The following is a 16,454-nucleotide window of genomic DNA, read 5'->3' as shown; positions in this document are numbered from 1 at the left end:
CTAGGTTTAAAAGATTTTTTATAATCCAAGCTGGAACCAGTTTTTTTCCACATTAGAAATATATTTTACAGTTTAAAGCTCAAGTTTTTAAAGAATTATTTTTTTTAACTTCTGTTTTGAAACTCGAATAATGAGACATTGTATTTGTTTAAATCTCGTTTTTGTTATTGAGCTAAAGTCAAACATGCATTCAGCAGGCAGCCATAGAGCAGAATGCAAACCACACCTTCTTTTAAATTCTATGTAGAGTGACCAGCACATCAGAGGGTGTGATCCACAAATATCACAGTCGGTCTGTGTTGCTATCATACCATCCTTTATTAAACTACTCCGAAACATTATAACTTATAAGAACCGGCACTGATTATGGAGTTTGAAAAGCTGTCAGGTAAGTCACTGAGTGATTTATTGATGTTTTTTCCCCCATACATATTTTGAAAAATATCAAATTTAATTATAAATGATATTGATGTATGTATTTTCACTGATGGTGAGGTGCTCTGTTCATTGCTTCTCTTTTGAAACATGCCTAAAATATATAAAGCAATTAAAATTAAATGTGGTTTTCTTAATTGTGAAGTTTAATCTGTCTATGTGAGCAGCTTGACTGTAAAACACTATACCACTATATACTTTATTTGAATAATATGCAAAAAAAAGACATAAAAATCCTGACCACTGTTATCCTTGATGTGCCCTTGATAGCAGAATGACCCAGAGGAAAAATTACACTATTTACTTACTTTGGCTTAGAAAACAAATTTCTCACAGCAAACTGGATATTTGCCATACACTCATCCATCTTCAACCGTTTTTACCTTAATTTGTTCTTTGAAGTTATCCCAGCTGCCGTTGGGCAACATGTGTAAAACCTGGACAAGTCACCAACTCATAACATGGTTTGATTACAGTCAAATACCTTTTTTCTGCAATAATTATTTATGTACAATGTATTCAAAAGAAGAACATTTATTTTAACATGATTCAGTTCTATTCTATGCATTCCAATCAATCTTGTGCACTCCAATTTTTTTTAATTGAAAACAAGTTTTTATGATCTGACAATACAGAAGACTTGTTCCTGCCACTGTTGTGTGACAGATAAGTTTAGATGACAAAACAATTCGTGGAGAAGATAACATTTTTGAGAGTAAACGTTCTAAGAATGTGTGGCACACCAGGACAAACTGTCCAACCTGTAAATCTTATACTTATATCGCTTGTGACAGGTTTTCTCTATTCATCATTGTAGATCTGATATAATAATACCTGATCATAACAAAATAATTTGTATGTTTTATATTTTCAGATAGAATCATTAAGAAAGCAGCACCACGGGACAAACAGCAAGAAAATCCAGCAGTCAAAGATAGAAAGCCTGTTGATTTCAACAGCATCTACAGCAAAGGTGAAAACGGTTAAGACAGTTTCACAGAACAGTGGGGGTAGTAGAGAAGACAGAAGATTCTGTTCTCCTCATTTGCACACAGTACTGTTCATCACAATCACTGGGCTTTAATCAACAATTTTTTGAGCTGTATATTTTTACAATGGTTTACAGTGGTTTCAACAACAGTAGAGAACATAATTATTCTACATACATATGCTGATATCTGATGCTCAGGACATCAAATGGACCTAGAATCTTTGTTTTGGGTTGGACTTTATCTATGATCTGCGGTTTGGTTTGGTGCATAAAAATATCTTACAAATACTGTATATAAGTGTACTAATAGTGAAATTAGTTTTCAATATAACATATTGAATGCACACATAAACACAACAATAGCAGCATCCCCTCCCTACCAAAACTCTGTCATATTATTAATATTACTCATAATAACCCGCTCATCCATTTTCTCCAACTGCTTACAATAGTGTAGATGGAAATTCGTAGAAGCTGGTGGAATTTAAAACAACAACAATAACCGTAAAATAATGTGTGCACACACAGACTTGCTACCTGCTTTTGGTGGTGAAGAAATAACAAGAAAGTTTCTGCAGGAGGTGTCAAACATTTTATGGGCCTATATCCATAAGTCAAATCAACGGAACTCAAAGGTATGCACCTGTTGGTTTCAAATAAAGTACAACTGCAACAGCAGAATGCAATAAATTACAGTTTTTCTGTTAAAACAATAAATGTGACCAATGTCCAGCAGTTAAACTATCAAGGCAAAGTCAAGGAACATTCTTCATGCACTACAACTCAATTATATGAAAGCTGACATTTTTCTTGTCTTTATATATCATTTCAAACATTTGGTGCATTATAAACTAAACAGACCAGGAAACCAGCCAAATTCTGACCTCAAGAAAAGATGACATTCTATTAAACTACATTGAAATCAGAGATCTGAAAATGATCTACATTTAATTTTCAAACTGATAATTTCAAATTTAACACAAGGAATTTCATAATTTTAAAATCACTGTCTCTCTTTTAGGTACTGGACTTTCACCATCCACATCAGCTAAAGGCTGGATTGGAGGGCCTTAACATGGAGCTGCCTGACCAACCAGAAACTCTCGAGCAAATACTGGTAGATTGCAGGGATACTCTCAAGTATGGTGTCCGAACAGGTCTGTGTGTACGTATGTATTAGTTTGTGTGTATGTATGTATGTTTGTGTGTGTGTGTGATGGGGGAATAGTTTGATGGTAATGTTTTGGAAACTGTTGAGAAAATATAAATACAGTACAAAGTGTAGCCAGATTTATTATTTTCTATTTTTTCAGGTCACCCCCGTTTCTTCAACCAGCTGTCCTCGGGTCTGGATGTGGTTGGTTTAGCTGGCGAGTGGTTGACATCTACAGCAAATAGTAACATGTAATATGTCACTAACAGTCAACAGTTTCAGAGAGAAACTGAAAGTAAAATAAAATAAGATAGCATGCAGTATGACATGTCCTGCACTTTATACATTTGTTTCTTTCCAAGGTTTACATATGAGGTGTCCCCTGTTTTTGTTCTTATGGAGGAGGTTCTACTCAAGAAGATGCAAAATATTGTGGGATGGTTAGAAGATGAGGGAGATGGAATCTTCTGTCCAGGTACAGACAGGTTATTAGGTCATTAGTTCTGACTACAGAACAACAAGAGCATTACTGTGACAGGATTCAAAGAATGAGTTTTTAATAAACTAACTTAAATTTTTTCCAATGACAACAACTCCACTTTAATCTGTTTGTACCAGTGCAATAATAAGATTTGTCAAGATTCACGGAACATTATGCTAAGGTTATTTAAGCAATCCTCTAAATGCAGTGCAGCTGGGATTGGCTCCAGCTTTCGCCTACGACCCCGCAAGGAAAAAACTGGATTGACAGATGGATGGCTCCACTTTAATCTGTTTGTACCAGTGCAATAATAAGATTTGTCAAGATTCACGGAACATTATGCTAAGGTTATTTAAGCAATCCTCTAAATGCAGTGCAGCTGGGATTGGCTCCAGCTTTCGCCTACGACCCCGCAAGGAAAAAACTGGATTGACAGATGGATGGCTCAAAGAAAAAAAAGTGCTTTATTATTATCTGAATATTATCTCCTGGTACTGCCTAGAGTTACGCCCCACCTCCATTCCTGTGGTTCGCACTCTTAAAATCAGGTGCTGAGAATCATATGGGATTTTCACCTCAGGCTTTCTTTTAATGCAATTCCACTGACATAAGAAGTTACACCAGATTCTTTAAAAAATATATTCTTTGTTTCTGCTAGAAAACCTCTGTTTTGTTATATTATATTCAAAAGACTTGTTGATGGAGTTGAATGATTTAGAGGATCACTTGGATCTGAGAAGAGATTCATGAATAGAATTCACTGCACACTATATGTTGTTGTGATTTAAAACATAAGAGTTCTTTTGGGGTACGGGTTAAACATGCTAAATACATTTTCCCCATCATCCTAAACTGCACTGACTGACAGCCTAAAGACAACAGTACTGCTCACTGTAGTAGAAATATATTAGCGTTAATTCTTCTTTCCCTTTGATAGTTTGATTTCTATTCTTTTTTAAAATTTCTTATTTCTTATAGTATTTGTTGATGATTCAGCTTGTTTTAGAAGAGTGGTTCCCGGTCTTAATACTGTGATAGCAAAATAAATTTAAAGAGTGGTGCTGCTACTTGTGTGTATTCTCTGTCTGAAGGAGGCACCATATCCAATCTGTACAGTATCCTGTTGGCCAGATATCACTTCTACCCAGAGGTGAAGACCAGAGGAATGGGAGCTCTGCCTCAACTGGCCCTCTTCACTTCAGAACATGTAAACACTCCTCACTCCATTATTACAGTTACAACACTGACTAGCATGCAAGGACGCACAGTTTTTACCCGGATTTAATGCGGCAACTTCTGTCTGACATACTATAAAAGTACAATCTAACCCTGACAACATTACTATTTCTGTCATGTACAGATATCTTTTATCATTGTTAGCCATCAGGTGTATAACTTCCTTACTTGTCAGTGTTATTTCGAATATACCCGGGAACTTCTTAGTCAAACAGACTAGCGTGCCTTTCTACAATATTCAAAGTGTTGTTTGTTGACCAATGCTCAGTTTTTCCACCTATTCAGAGTCACTATTCCCTAAAGAAATCTGCAGCTGTGCTGGGGCTGGGCACTGACAATATGGTCATGGTGAAATGTGATGAAAGGTAGGTGAGCTTCTTTCTTCCCAGGTAAACAGATATGAGCTAACAGCAATTGTAATGCAAAACAATGATCTGTTTGCTCAGGTGTGTCTGTGTGGTTTTTCACGGCAAAGTTTCAGTGCACTTAATCATATCTTTATTGATTTTGTTGTGAATATCAATAGAATGTTGATGTGAAAGTTTTTTTTAAGTATTTCCACTACATTGTGTCTGTAGTTCATTTCATCAGTGGAGAACTGACTCACTTTTATTTTTATTGTTTTATATTTGCTGAAATGACAGCCCAATGATTTAAAAAATAACTACTACAACAATTATGCTTCTAAAATGGGATAAATGTAAATACTGGCATTTTACAATCCATAACTCTGAGTCACTTATGTAGTCTGGGTTAACAATATGCTTTGTTCCTCACATGTATATTTCCTGTTTCAGAGGAAAAATGATTTCTGCTGAACTAGAGGCAGCCATTGTTTCAACTAAAAAGAAGGTACCGTAAATGTTTTCCTCAGAGCTAATCTTGGACAGTTAGCACAAAAAATGAATATAAGTCAGTTCTATCTCAAATGAATTTCCACATTCTTGTTTGAGGATGATTCACCTTTCAACCAAAAGACTTCTTTGGGTCTAAACTTGGGTCACTGTCCCAGAAGTCCCAAGTTTTAACCTTGTCTTTAGATGAGCTAATAGAAGTGTGTCAAGACTGAATCAATTAGCTTATTATGAAGTAATACCAGCTTCTGTCTCACAGGGTTTGGTTCCAATCTATGTCAATGCAACAGCTGGTACCACTGTATATGGAGCATTTGATCCTCTCAATGACATCGCAGATATCTGCCATAGACACTCACTGTGGATGCATGTTGATGTAAGAGACACAATCTTATCTTTCTTAGTTTGACCATTAAAACACAAAGTATGAACCTTTGACTTTTCAACCATACAATTACAATTTCAATTTATGTTACAATTTCAGTAATGGTCTAATATTGGTTTTAAATTGCTCAATTGATCTGTTGGACATTTGGGTGAAAAATAAAAAACACCAAAGTCCAGTATCCCCAGAACCACAATCATGCAGTGTAATTAAAGGCTGTTTATTTTAGCATGTAAAGCTCTACAGACATTCGACCTACAGTGTAGGTCAATTATCATCATTGGTGTAGGTCCTGCACCAGTGATGATAATTAGTATTTACAGTATGTGCCATAAAAGAGTGCTTGACAGAATGGACTTTATAATGGATGTAATTATAGATATTGCACACAGGTTTGGCATGTTGTCTGAGTATTTGAAAATGTGTAACCATGTGTAGGCAGCCTGGGGTGGAGGCCTCTTGATTTCTGACAGACACAGGATGAAACTGCAGGGCATCGAAAGGTATCTATCTATCCTGACTCCACACATTTATTAAAAGTCTGTCTGTCCGTCATTTTTGACCATTCATTTTTGAGAGGGAAAAGCCTTTTTTGCATGACCCAGCGTAGACTAAATAAACCATATGTTTTGTCTATATTTCAGTGGTTATTTAAAAACCATTAGCTCAGTCTGTAGGGAACTGATCTGAGAGCTGGTGGCTTATTCTCGGTTGACCATACCATCGCCCAATGTTCCCTCTAATTTTTCATGTGTCTGAGCAGACACAAGTTCCCTGAGCACACTGAGGACCACTGTGAGCAACATCAGATGGGTACGCTGTGGCCACACACCAGTATCACGCTTGTTCAAAACCTTGGATCATAGCAAGTTACATGGCTCATTAAAAGAATCATATGACAGCAGCACATAAAATGAAAAAGACAAAAATCTTGTTGTTCATGAGATGTGTACTGTTATATGTGAGAGTCCTGCTTTAACCATAGGAAGAGTCCTGGAAAAGGAAAAAATCTCACTAAGTTTCACCGCTTGTTCTTCTATTTGCACATACTCCGACAGCCATTCCATTTTAAAAGAACCGCATTTCTTTTTTACTTTGGCTTGATGAGTGGATGTGGCTCTGCCCGTTCGTTTCGCTATGATAAGGGATTAGCATTTGCGTCTCTTAGATCCGCTGCACTGCTGTTAGCTAGCTAACGTGCACGGCGAGTAAAGGCAGGGCACAGACGCAAACACTGTCAATGTTGATTGGCTGCGTAGCGTAAGTGAACTGTATCGGATCATTGGCTGGACACCTGTCGCTCATTGAGTTACGTTGCGAAATAGTACAGAAAACAATATTACTGGTCGAATTAACTAGATTATATCAGTTCTAAAATTAGACATTAATTAATACGTTTCTGTTGAATTTTATTTTGTGCGCTGCATAGAGTATGTGCAAGCAGTGCGCGATTGCGCAAGCGCGCAGCTTAGAGGGAACATTGCCATCGCACATATGTCGCTGCGGCTCCACCGTGTAAAATATAAACTGCTTACACCGATGGCAATGAAAGCTGGATCAATTATTGCCTGATTATTTGACAACCTAAAGAAACAAGGTTTAACATTGTAAAATTGTCCCTTAAAGCCAAAAGTGATGCCTGAGGTTGTCGATATCAGTGTGTGGGATTATTGAAGTTTTGATCGCCGTTTTCCAGAGCCTGGTCTGTGACATGGAATCCACATAAGATGATGGGTGTCCCTCTGCAGTGTTCTGCCATACTGGTCAAGAAGAGAGTAAGACATTACCTTCTCCTGCTTCATTTATAATGAGACAATTCACAGCTCATCATGGAGAACATTCATCTAAGTATGTAGACAGCTCTAATTTCTGAAATATTGTCAAATCAAATTTGTCTAGCAACATCCAGTAGCGCGCTAGAAACATGAATATGCAATGCTTTACAAGTGATATGTAGACTACCATCAAATCATCTTTATTATATAGCATCTGTTACAATCAAAATTGTGTCTAGGCATTTTAAGTAAGAACCCCAGGGCATGACCTCCATCAAGCAACAGTAGAAAGGAAAAGCTCCTGTTTAACAGGATGAAACTTTGAGCAGGACCAGGCTCATACAGTATGTCAGGACCCTCCTGCTGAAGGCCAGCTGGATAGAGAGGGAGGAGAAAAAGGGGGAGAGGACAGGTAGAAGAGAGAATAGGCACAAATTATGTAAATACATTTTGGAAGCTATAAGTACACAATAGGCACAAATTATGTAAATACATTTTGGAAGCTATAAGTACAATAGCTGACTGGATCAGTGGGGTCAGAGGTTGGCAGGTCAATGCACAGCTATGAGGTAGGTGATTACTAGATGGACACAGAGAGACGGAGAAGCACAAAACCTATGCAAGAAAACGTGTTCATGACATAATCACTGACCTACAAGATGAGAAGTGGAGGATAAGAGGAGAGGAGAGGCAGCCATGAACCAGCAGGGTGATAGAAGCAGGTCAGGTGATTGTGTTTCTGGACCCCGGAAGCCTCGGCCTATAGAAGCATAACTAATAATTAGAAAACCCTGACCCTCTAAGCATAATATTTAAACTACAATAATGACTAACTACAGAATCACAGTACTCTAAACTTTTTCAAAGGCGATGGTCTTAACTCTAATCTTAAAAGTAGAGATGGAGTCAGCCTCCCGTGCCTGGACAGGGAGCTGGTTCCACAGCGGGGGGGACGACGACTTGTGTTTACCACAAGTAAACCAGCATTCTGAGAACAGAGCAGTCTATTGGGATGAAACGGTGTCACTAGCTCCTCCGGGTAGGATGGAGCTAGGCCTCTGAGGACCTTATAAGTCAGAAGAGTTTTAAAAATGATTCTAGATTTAATGGGCAGCCAATGAAGAGATGCCAGTACGGGAGTTATTTGATCTCTTGTCAATACCCTCTAGCTGCAGCATTTTGGATCTGCTGGAGGCTTCTCAAAGAATTGTTTGGACATCCTGATAAAGAATTACAATAGTCCAGCCTGGAAGTAGCAATTGACTGCATTGACTAACTTTTCAGTATTGTGCCGTGTCAATTTTCTGATCTTTGCAATGTTTCTCAGGTGAAAAAAAGACACTTCTAGAGACTATTTTAATATGAATTAAAGGATAGCTCTTGGTCAAAGGTTACTCCTTCAACCATCCTAATCTGACATGGACAGACTGCATATGTATTGAATGTACATGCTACAATCAGCTTCTGTTGACTTTGTAGTGTTTCCCAGCAGTTCTTTTGCAGAATTTGCTGGCAGGATAAAGACACCAATCAACTTTAAGTTGACTGAACCAACTCAGCATCAGTGCTATGAAAAGACCTCTTATATTGTCAGCCTGGGCTGTGTGTGTCCCAGGCTTCACATTCAGTGGAGTATTGATCTTAACTTGCAAGCTAACATTAAAATTGAAAATATTTTCATTTGTGATCAAAAGCTCACAAGTCACAAGCCCATACATTTTCAGGAGTGGTGGGCAAGTGGTCCTCAGCTCACTCAGACTAAATGCATACATGGGTATTTAATCCCCACCCCCCTCCGCAGGGTCTGTTAAAAGAGTGTAACGAGTTGGGGGCTGAGTACCTTTTCCAGAAAGACAAACATTATGATGTGAGCTATGACACAGGGGACAAGAGCATCCAGTGTGGCCGCCATGTGGATGCCTTCAAATTCTGGCTGATGTGGAAAGCAAAGGTATGAATACTATGGACTCAATGTGATCATGTTTGTTTCCATTTATTACATGTATGATTCCTGACACCCATTTCTGAATGATCCTAAAAGACTTAGCTATGATATGTGGTTAGGATCTTTGCATGACAGAGTGAACAGAGATCTACATAGTTTAGGACAGTTATGTCAGCTTTGTCATTTTCCAGATGTATTTGGTAAAGCTTCAGAGTTCTCTCTCCACTTATTCCTCCGCATGTATTGTAGGGTTTCATGTCCATACTTCCATGGACAGCTACAATGTGCTGACCAATATTTTCATCAAAAAACACGAACAATAACTAGTAAAGGATTTATGTATTATTCTCAGGGCTCAGAAGGTTTTGAAGCTCAGATCAACAAATGCTTAGAGAATGCTGAATATCTGTATGATCAACTGCAGAGGAGGACAGACTTCAAGCTTGTCTTTGATTCTAAAGTGAGTGAAACTTGCATGAGGAAAATCCCCCCCCCCCATGCTATGTTTGGTTTTCTATGTGTAAAGAGTTTGAATATACAGTGCCTTGCGAAAGTATTCGGCCCCCTTGAACCTTGCAACCTTTCGCCACATTTCAGGCTTCAAACATAAAGATATCAAATTTAAAATTTTTGTCAAGAAACAACAAGTGGGACACAATCATGAAGCGGAACGAAATTTATTTAATAATTTAAACTTTTTTAACAAATAAAAAACTGAAAAGTGGGGCGTGCAATATTATTCGGCCCCCTTGCGTTAATACTTTGTAGGGCCACCTTTTGCTCCAATTAAAGCTGCAAGTCGCTTGGGGTATGTTTCTATCAGTTTTGCACATCGAGAGACTGAAATTCTTGCCCATTCTTCCTTGCAAAACAGCTCGAGCTCAGTGAGGTTGGATGGAGAGCGTTTGTGAACAGCAGTCTTCAGCTCTTTCCACAGATTCTCGATTGGATTCAGGTCTGGACTTTGACTTGGCCATTCTAACACCTGGATACATTTATTTGTGAACCATTCCATTGTAGATTTGGCTTTATGTTTTGGATCATTGTCCTGTTGGAAGATAAATCTCCGTCCTAGTCTCAGGTCTTGTACAGACTCCAACAGGTTTTCTTCCAGAATGGTCCTGTATTTGGCTCCAACCATCTTCCCTGTCCCTGCTGAAGAAAAGCAGGCCCAAACCATGATGCTGCCACCACCATGTTTGACAGTGGGGATGGTGTGTTCAGGGTGATGAGCTGTGTTGCTTTTACGCCAAACATATCGCTTTGCATTGTGGCCAAAAAGCTCGATTTTGGTTTCATCTGACCAGAGCACCTTCTTCCACATGTTTGGTGTGTCTCCCAGGTGGCTTGTGGCAAACTTTAAACGAGACTTTTTATGGATATCTTTGAGAAATGGCTTTCTTCTTGCCACTCTTCCATAAAGGCCAGATTTGTGCAGTGTACGACTGATTGTTGTCCTATGGACAGACTCTCCCACCTCAGCTGTAGACCTCTGCAGTTCATCCAGAGTGATCATGGGCCTCTTGGCTGCATCTCTGATCAGTTTTCTCCTTGTTCGAGATGAAAGTTTGGAGGGACAGCCGGGTCTTGGTAGATTTGCAGTGGTCTGATACTCCTTCCATTTCAATGTGATTGCTTGCACAGTGCTCCTTGAGATGTTTAAAGCTTGGGAAATCTTTTCGTATCCAAATCTGGCTTTAAACTTCTCCACAACAATATCTCGGACCTGCCTGGTGTGTTCCTGTGGTCTTCATAATGCTCTCTGCGCTTTAAACAGAACCCTGAGACTATCACAGAGCAGGTGGATTCTATTTATCATCATCAGTCATTTAGGACAACATTGGATCATTCAGAGATCCTAACTGAACTTCTGGAGTGAGTTTGCTGCACTGAAAGTAAAGGGGCAGAATAATATTGCACGCCCCACTTTTCAGTTTTTTATTTGTTAAAAAAGTTTAAATTATTCAATAAATTTCGTTCCACTTCACGATTGTGTCCCACTTGTTTGACAAAAAAATTAAATTTTATATCTTTGTTTGAAGCCTGAAATGTGGCGAAAGTTTGCAAGGTTCAAGGGGGCCGAATACTTTCGCAAGGCACTGTACATACCAGTACTCACTTTGCATGAGTACATGAGTTTGTAGTCAAAAATATGAAGCAATAATAGTCTTCGATGTGCACAATAAGATAATATTTAATTTCGGTCTTTGGCAAACCTGCATCACTAATTCTGTCATCCTAATGATAATGTCTACAATCCAATTTTCATATTTATGCCACTGTTACACGTTTGGTTTTGCCAACTGTCATGTTCATTAGTGACAACCTCTTCTTTCTCAGCCAGAGCATTGTACTGTCTGTTTCTGGTACACCCCACCCAGTTTGAGATGTCTACCAGCTGGGCCTGAAAAAGAGGCCAAACTACATCAGGTTTGTGCAGAATAATATTGTTTGTCTGCACTCTGGACACTTTCACTTTTTAAACATTCACTTTATACCTCTGTGCAGCTGGCTCCTTGGATTAAAGCTAGGATGATGGAGAAAGGCTCTGCTATGGTTGGCTACCAGCCTTTGGGAGGCAAAGTCAATTTTTTCAGATGCGTTTTATCTAATCCTGCTACACAGCAGGAAGACATTGACTTCCTTCTGGACCAAATTGTCCAGCTGGGCCAGTACCTCTGATGTCTCCAATTTAAATACACATTTCATTCTGTCCACGTAATTGAAATATATATATTTTTATGTCGAAGACATGTAGTAGCTGCCATTTGAAATGTTTAACCTTTTAATCCGAGTTAAATTTTACTGATTGCAGGGGAAACCTTCTTGCAATCCAAACCATCTTAAATCTAGTAGTATCCAGTTCGGAACTTCTCAAACATTTGAATTAGTACAAAATCATTTTTACATCACTAGGATACATTTCTTGGTCCAATATTATAGATGAAAATGTGTAAATATTTTGTACAGTAAGGGTCAGACTTCACTGTTTTGTTACACTTCTGCAAACTTTCTGTAATACAAGGGCTGTTTCATGTAAAATCTTTTCAATTCCTATTTTAATAAAGGCATGAAAGAATATTGAAAGTGATTTTTCAACTTTCTTCAAAATTTCACAACTACAGACACTAGATTTTTCGATAACAGACCTGAATTCACAACATACATTTAAAAGTTTTAATATGAATTTATTGAAAATGTCTGCTTTAAATTTTTAATATTAATCTGATTAAAACATTTCAGGCTCTCGTTGCCAATGGTTTCTTCCATTCCCTGACAAACACAAAACAAACACATCTAAAGTGGCAAAACAAGCAAATGAAATATTTAAAAAAACACAGCTGAATGTAACAAAAGCCAACCATTTAATTCAAAATCCAAATAAATTTTGCCAAACCACTCCAACTCTTCAAATGATTATATTTTACCAATTATGGTCTGACTGGGAGTTCCAAATGATAGCATGATATTGATTACCTCTGTACTTGCGTAATCCGTTCCTCTTGCTTTTCTGCATTTGTCCACTACAGAATCCCTCAGCCTTACCACCGTTGTCTTTCTTCATGTCTATAACAGTCAATTTAGCCAGATACATATTTCTGAATTAAAAAGCACAGAATGTGAAGTGGGAAAAGGGATATTGTAAATATTGCAGGGGATGTATTTTTAAACCAACCATTTTGACATCACCACTAGGACTCAGGAGCAGTCTTCTTTTAGAGACTGGATTCAAGTGGTATATCCAGTTAACGGTACACATTTTTAGTTAGCTGCCATAAAGAAATGTGTACTAATCCAAAATGAAGTGCAAATTTACACTACAAATAGTGTTTCAAAATGCTTCATATTCAAAAGTCAAGTTTGAATGGACTAATTTACTTTAAGTCCAGTATCAATTCAAGTTCATACGGAAAAAAAACCCAAATTAAAAAGTGGCATAAAATTTTACTGATCAGAATTATTTATATTTCACACTTCATAATTAAATTAACACATAGCTTGCCAGGACATTACTTATAAGAATTGAAGGATTCCATGCTCCTCTTTGTGAACAAATGAGTTCTGCTACTCATCAGTACTGATGGAATCCATTCAATTTGTTATAGAACATTGCATCACCATCTATGACATAAACACATAAAACCCACCTGAATATTTGAAAATAGATCTTCTTGGTTCATCCTGAGGATATGGTAGTAAGCTAGTACACTGGATGCCACAGTCCACCAACTGTGCCTTAGATGGGGACACAGTGTCAGTCCTCTGTTCAACCATCACGCCACACCTCTCATCTCCACAAGAGATAGTTTCCATGTCGGTTCCCATTTTGTGAATCACTTCTCCCTCAACGGATACTGGCGGAGTACATTTGCTTTGTTCCTGATCTGTATTTTCTATAGTCACTTCCTGGTTCGGACTTTGAGTAGCCTCTGGGTCAGAAAACCGATTTTCATCCACTTCCTCTGCAGTGGGGGTGATGTCACATGGTGATGGGGTGAGGGAAGCTTTTTCTTTTTTTCCTTTAGGTGACCTCTGATCTGGCTTCGGCTCTGCTCTGGTTGGGGAGGTAAAATTAAACAACTTTTTGGACACCGAAACAGAGCTAGATGAGGAAATCCCATGAAACTCTGCTTTTTCTTTGTTAGATTCGTCACCCGAATTGTCACATTTGGTCACGTCTTGGGTTTCTGTTTCCTCTGACATTTTGGTGATCATTTCAGAATCAACATTTTTTTTCTGAAGTATCAACTCCTTTCGGGGAATAAAAGGGGGAAGAGATTCCACAGACCAAACAGACTCATTCATTCTAACCTTCAAGTGATAGCTACTTAAAAGCTTTTGGTAGGAAATCATATCAGTAGGTTCTTCAGACAAATCCAACTCATCATTGACTTGGTCATTTGACACATTTGCACCATAGAGCAGATCTTTGAGGCAGGATTGTCTTTCAGACTCCTCCAAACATAGAGGCCCATTTCTTGAGTCCATTTGAAATTCCGGAGAACACAGAACATTTACTGAATCATCACCCACATCAGTGTTTTTAAGCTCCACTGAAGTGTTTGTTGCTGTTGGACTCTTCTCTTCCTCTTTTACATTTTTGTAAAATTGCAGCTGGTTCTCATTTTGAGCAAAGTCCTTGTCAGGGATTTTCTGGCTTGTTGCTTGTGGCGTTCCACTTCCCCAACTCATTAAAATATCTGGAAAGGAGACACGTCTTTCTTTGATGACCTCATCCTCCTGTTGAGAAGAACTACATACTGGAACTATACTGTCTGGAGACCCTACTGACCACATATTACAGTGACTGTTTTTGTAAGGGAGGACATTCGCCTGATCACTAGCCTTACTGCATTTCTGTCTTTCCACAGTCATTCGGACGCATGATGGGACTTCGACGTCTACGGGATGAAGTGTCAGGATAGTTTTGTCTGTGCCAGTTTTGCAGGTCTTATGAGACTGCAACTCTCTTGCACAGCCATTGGTTAAACTACAGTCATGAACAGATGCTTGTTTCCGTGAGCTTGAGCTCGAGGAAGATGGGGAGTCTGAGGTAGTTCCATGGCCAGAATCGGATCGAATTTGTGGGCTCCCATCAGTGTAATGATCAACATGCCTCTGTATTGGTTCTGTTTGGACTGCAGAGTTGACAGTTTCTCGAACAGGAGCTGTGTGAGGCATCTGAATTCTGCGAGTATGGTTTGGGTTCTGGTAAGGTGTATTAGGTACAGGGACTTGGGAGTGCAGCAAACGCCTATAGTCAACTGGCTGGATATGAGGGTTGGGTAAAATGTAGGCTGGAGAGTCCACATATGGAGGAGGAGCAAATGGGGGAATGACCATACCATAACCTAAAGAGATTGAGATTGCAGTTAATCTCAAAGTTGAACAAATTTTGATTGACAAATTTTAAACTACTACAGATTAATCTATATAGTTGTGTCTCAAGGCAGAATTATGCCTATAAGTTTGACAAAAAGTTTGTGGGGGAAAAAAAAAATTGCTACCTGAAACCCCAAAAGGGTTATACGGGAAGGGCATAGGCCACTGGAAGGGAAGGAAAGGTGGTGGAGGTGGTGCAGGAACATAAAAAACTGGTCGGGTAGAGAAGTGTTGCTGTGGATGAGATGAAGGGCCTGTGTCCTGACTGGTCATCGGTGCCCCCAGGTCCTGCTGTCCACAATTTGGTGCACTGTTGGGACAAGAGTGGAGATTTCCACCATTTGGTCCAGGGTCATTTGGCCCAGCTCTGTTCCCAGCTGCTTTTGCTGACATCATCCTGCAATACAAGATGTCAAGTGATTAAGCCCTTTAGTTCTGTATTCCTCCTTTAGCCAGATTCTAATCATAGTCACAGGGTGCAGGGCAACATTTCAGGTTTTTTCCCCTCCCCTGTATCACCATCACCTTATACAGTATGTACAAAGAAACCTCAGTTGAAGTTATGCAACGATGCAATTAATTAGTCATCTTACCTGTAACCTGCAGTCGGAAAAAAAAAAAAAAAAAAAACTTCACTTATGAATACAAACCAAATCAATTTAACAGTCATCTTTTCACTTAAATGCATGAGTTTCCAAGTTTGACACATCAAATAATATTGTGAAGTAATTAGCGCCAAAATGCAGCCATTTCATATTTAGTACGCACAGTTACTGCAGAACAACGTTTTTGTAAGGTGCACAGCGCCACTTAGTGGCCGTATGCACACAAAATATTCCGAGCTGCACAATTTTACAACTACTAGTTATATATGCAGTGAAAGATTTCCATCACAGAATAGATGTGTGAAGTAGATAAAAATAATTAATGTTTTATCCAAAACAAGACAAACAGAAGAGGGCAAACAAACCATAAGTGGAAAAAAAGGTAATTGTAAAACATTAAACTAACACATGACTTATCATCATTTGACATCTTATTTCATGAGTGCAATACAAATTCAGAAGGTTTTGAATGCTGCACCTAAATGCTGATAAATGTGTGGCATCTGATAAAAGAACTGATTGTAAATGCCATTCGATAGTTGTTTTCTTCTCTTTAAAAAAAAAAAAAAAAAAAAAAGCAGTTGTTGTGACACTGCATCAGCACTTTACCTTGTTGTGAACTTGAAGAAAGCAGAGAAAAAAACATGAAGCACCCACTCACACCTGAGTTTAAGTAGTCATTGATTCTACACGTGTGTTGGTCATCAGTTG

General features: G+C 38.6%; 2 protein-coding genes across 5 annotated transcripts; one reads left to right on the top strand and one right to left on the bottom strand.

The window, feature by feature from the left end:
• Positions 1 to 214: 214 nt before the first annotated feature.
• gad3 (glutamate decarboxylase 3) lies at positions 215 to 11,937 on the top strand. Its single transcript, XM_011616343.2, has 16 exons — positions 215 to 388; positions 1,310 to 1,408; positions 1,955 to 2,061; positions 2,448 to 2,583; positions 2,740 to 2,830; positions 2,942 to 3,054; positions 4,152 to 4,267; positions 4,582 to 4,661; positions 5,094 to 5,148; positions 5,410 to 5,526; positions 5,974 to 6,038; positions 7,232 to 7,310; positions 9,112 to 9,261; positions 9,608 to 9,715; positions 11,596 to 11,685; positions 11,764 to 11,937. Exons 1-16 carry the CDS (start codon positions 367 to 369, stop codon positions 11,935 to 11,937), a joined length of 1,602 nt encoding a protein of 533 aa, XP_011614645.2. The 5' UTR covers positions 215 to 366.
• Positions 7,485 to 16,454, bottom strand: LOC105418115 (uncharacterized). 4 transcript variants are annotated; one of them, XM_029830408.1, is made up of 7 exons: positions 16,222 to 16,261; positions 15,732 to 15,738; positions 15,264 to 15,535; positions 13,404 to 15,107; positions 12,733 to 12,822; positions 7,963 to 8,070; positions 7,485 to 7,684 (listed from the first exon to the last, which is right to left on the bottom strand). In XM_029830408.1, the coding sequence occupies exons 1-7, from the start codon at positions 16,244 to 16,246 to the stop codon at positions 7,500 to 7,502; spliced, it is 2,391 nt and encodes a 796-aa protein (XP_029686268.1). In that variant the 5' UTR covers positions 16,247 to 16,261; the 3' UTR covers positions 7,485 to 7,499. The 4 variants fall into 4 exon arrangements, with proteins under 4 accessions (XP_029686268.1, XP_029686269.1, XP_029686270.1 ...); XM_029830410.1 differs by lacking the exon at positions 7,485 to 7,684 and adding an exon at positions 7,847 to 7,890; XM_029830409.1 differs by lacking the exons at positions 15,732 to 15,738; positions 16,222 to 16,261 and adding an exon at positions 16,353 to 16,454.

This window comes from Takifugu rubripes, chromosome 22 (assembly GCF_901000725.2).
Source record: "Takifugu rubripes chromosome 22, fTakRub1.2, whole genome shotgun sequence".
NCBI classification, from domain to species: Eukaryota; Metazoa; Chordata; class Actinopteri; order Tetraodontiformes; family Tetraodontidae; genus Takifugu; species Takifugu rubripes.
The sequence above is the reverse complement of the archived record's forward strand: the minus strand, read 5'-3'. Positions and strand labels throughout refer to the sequence as shown.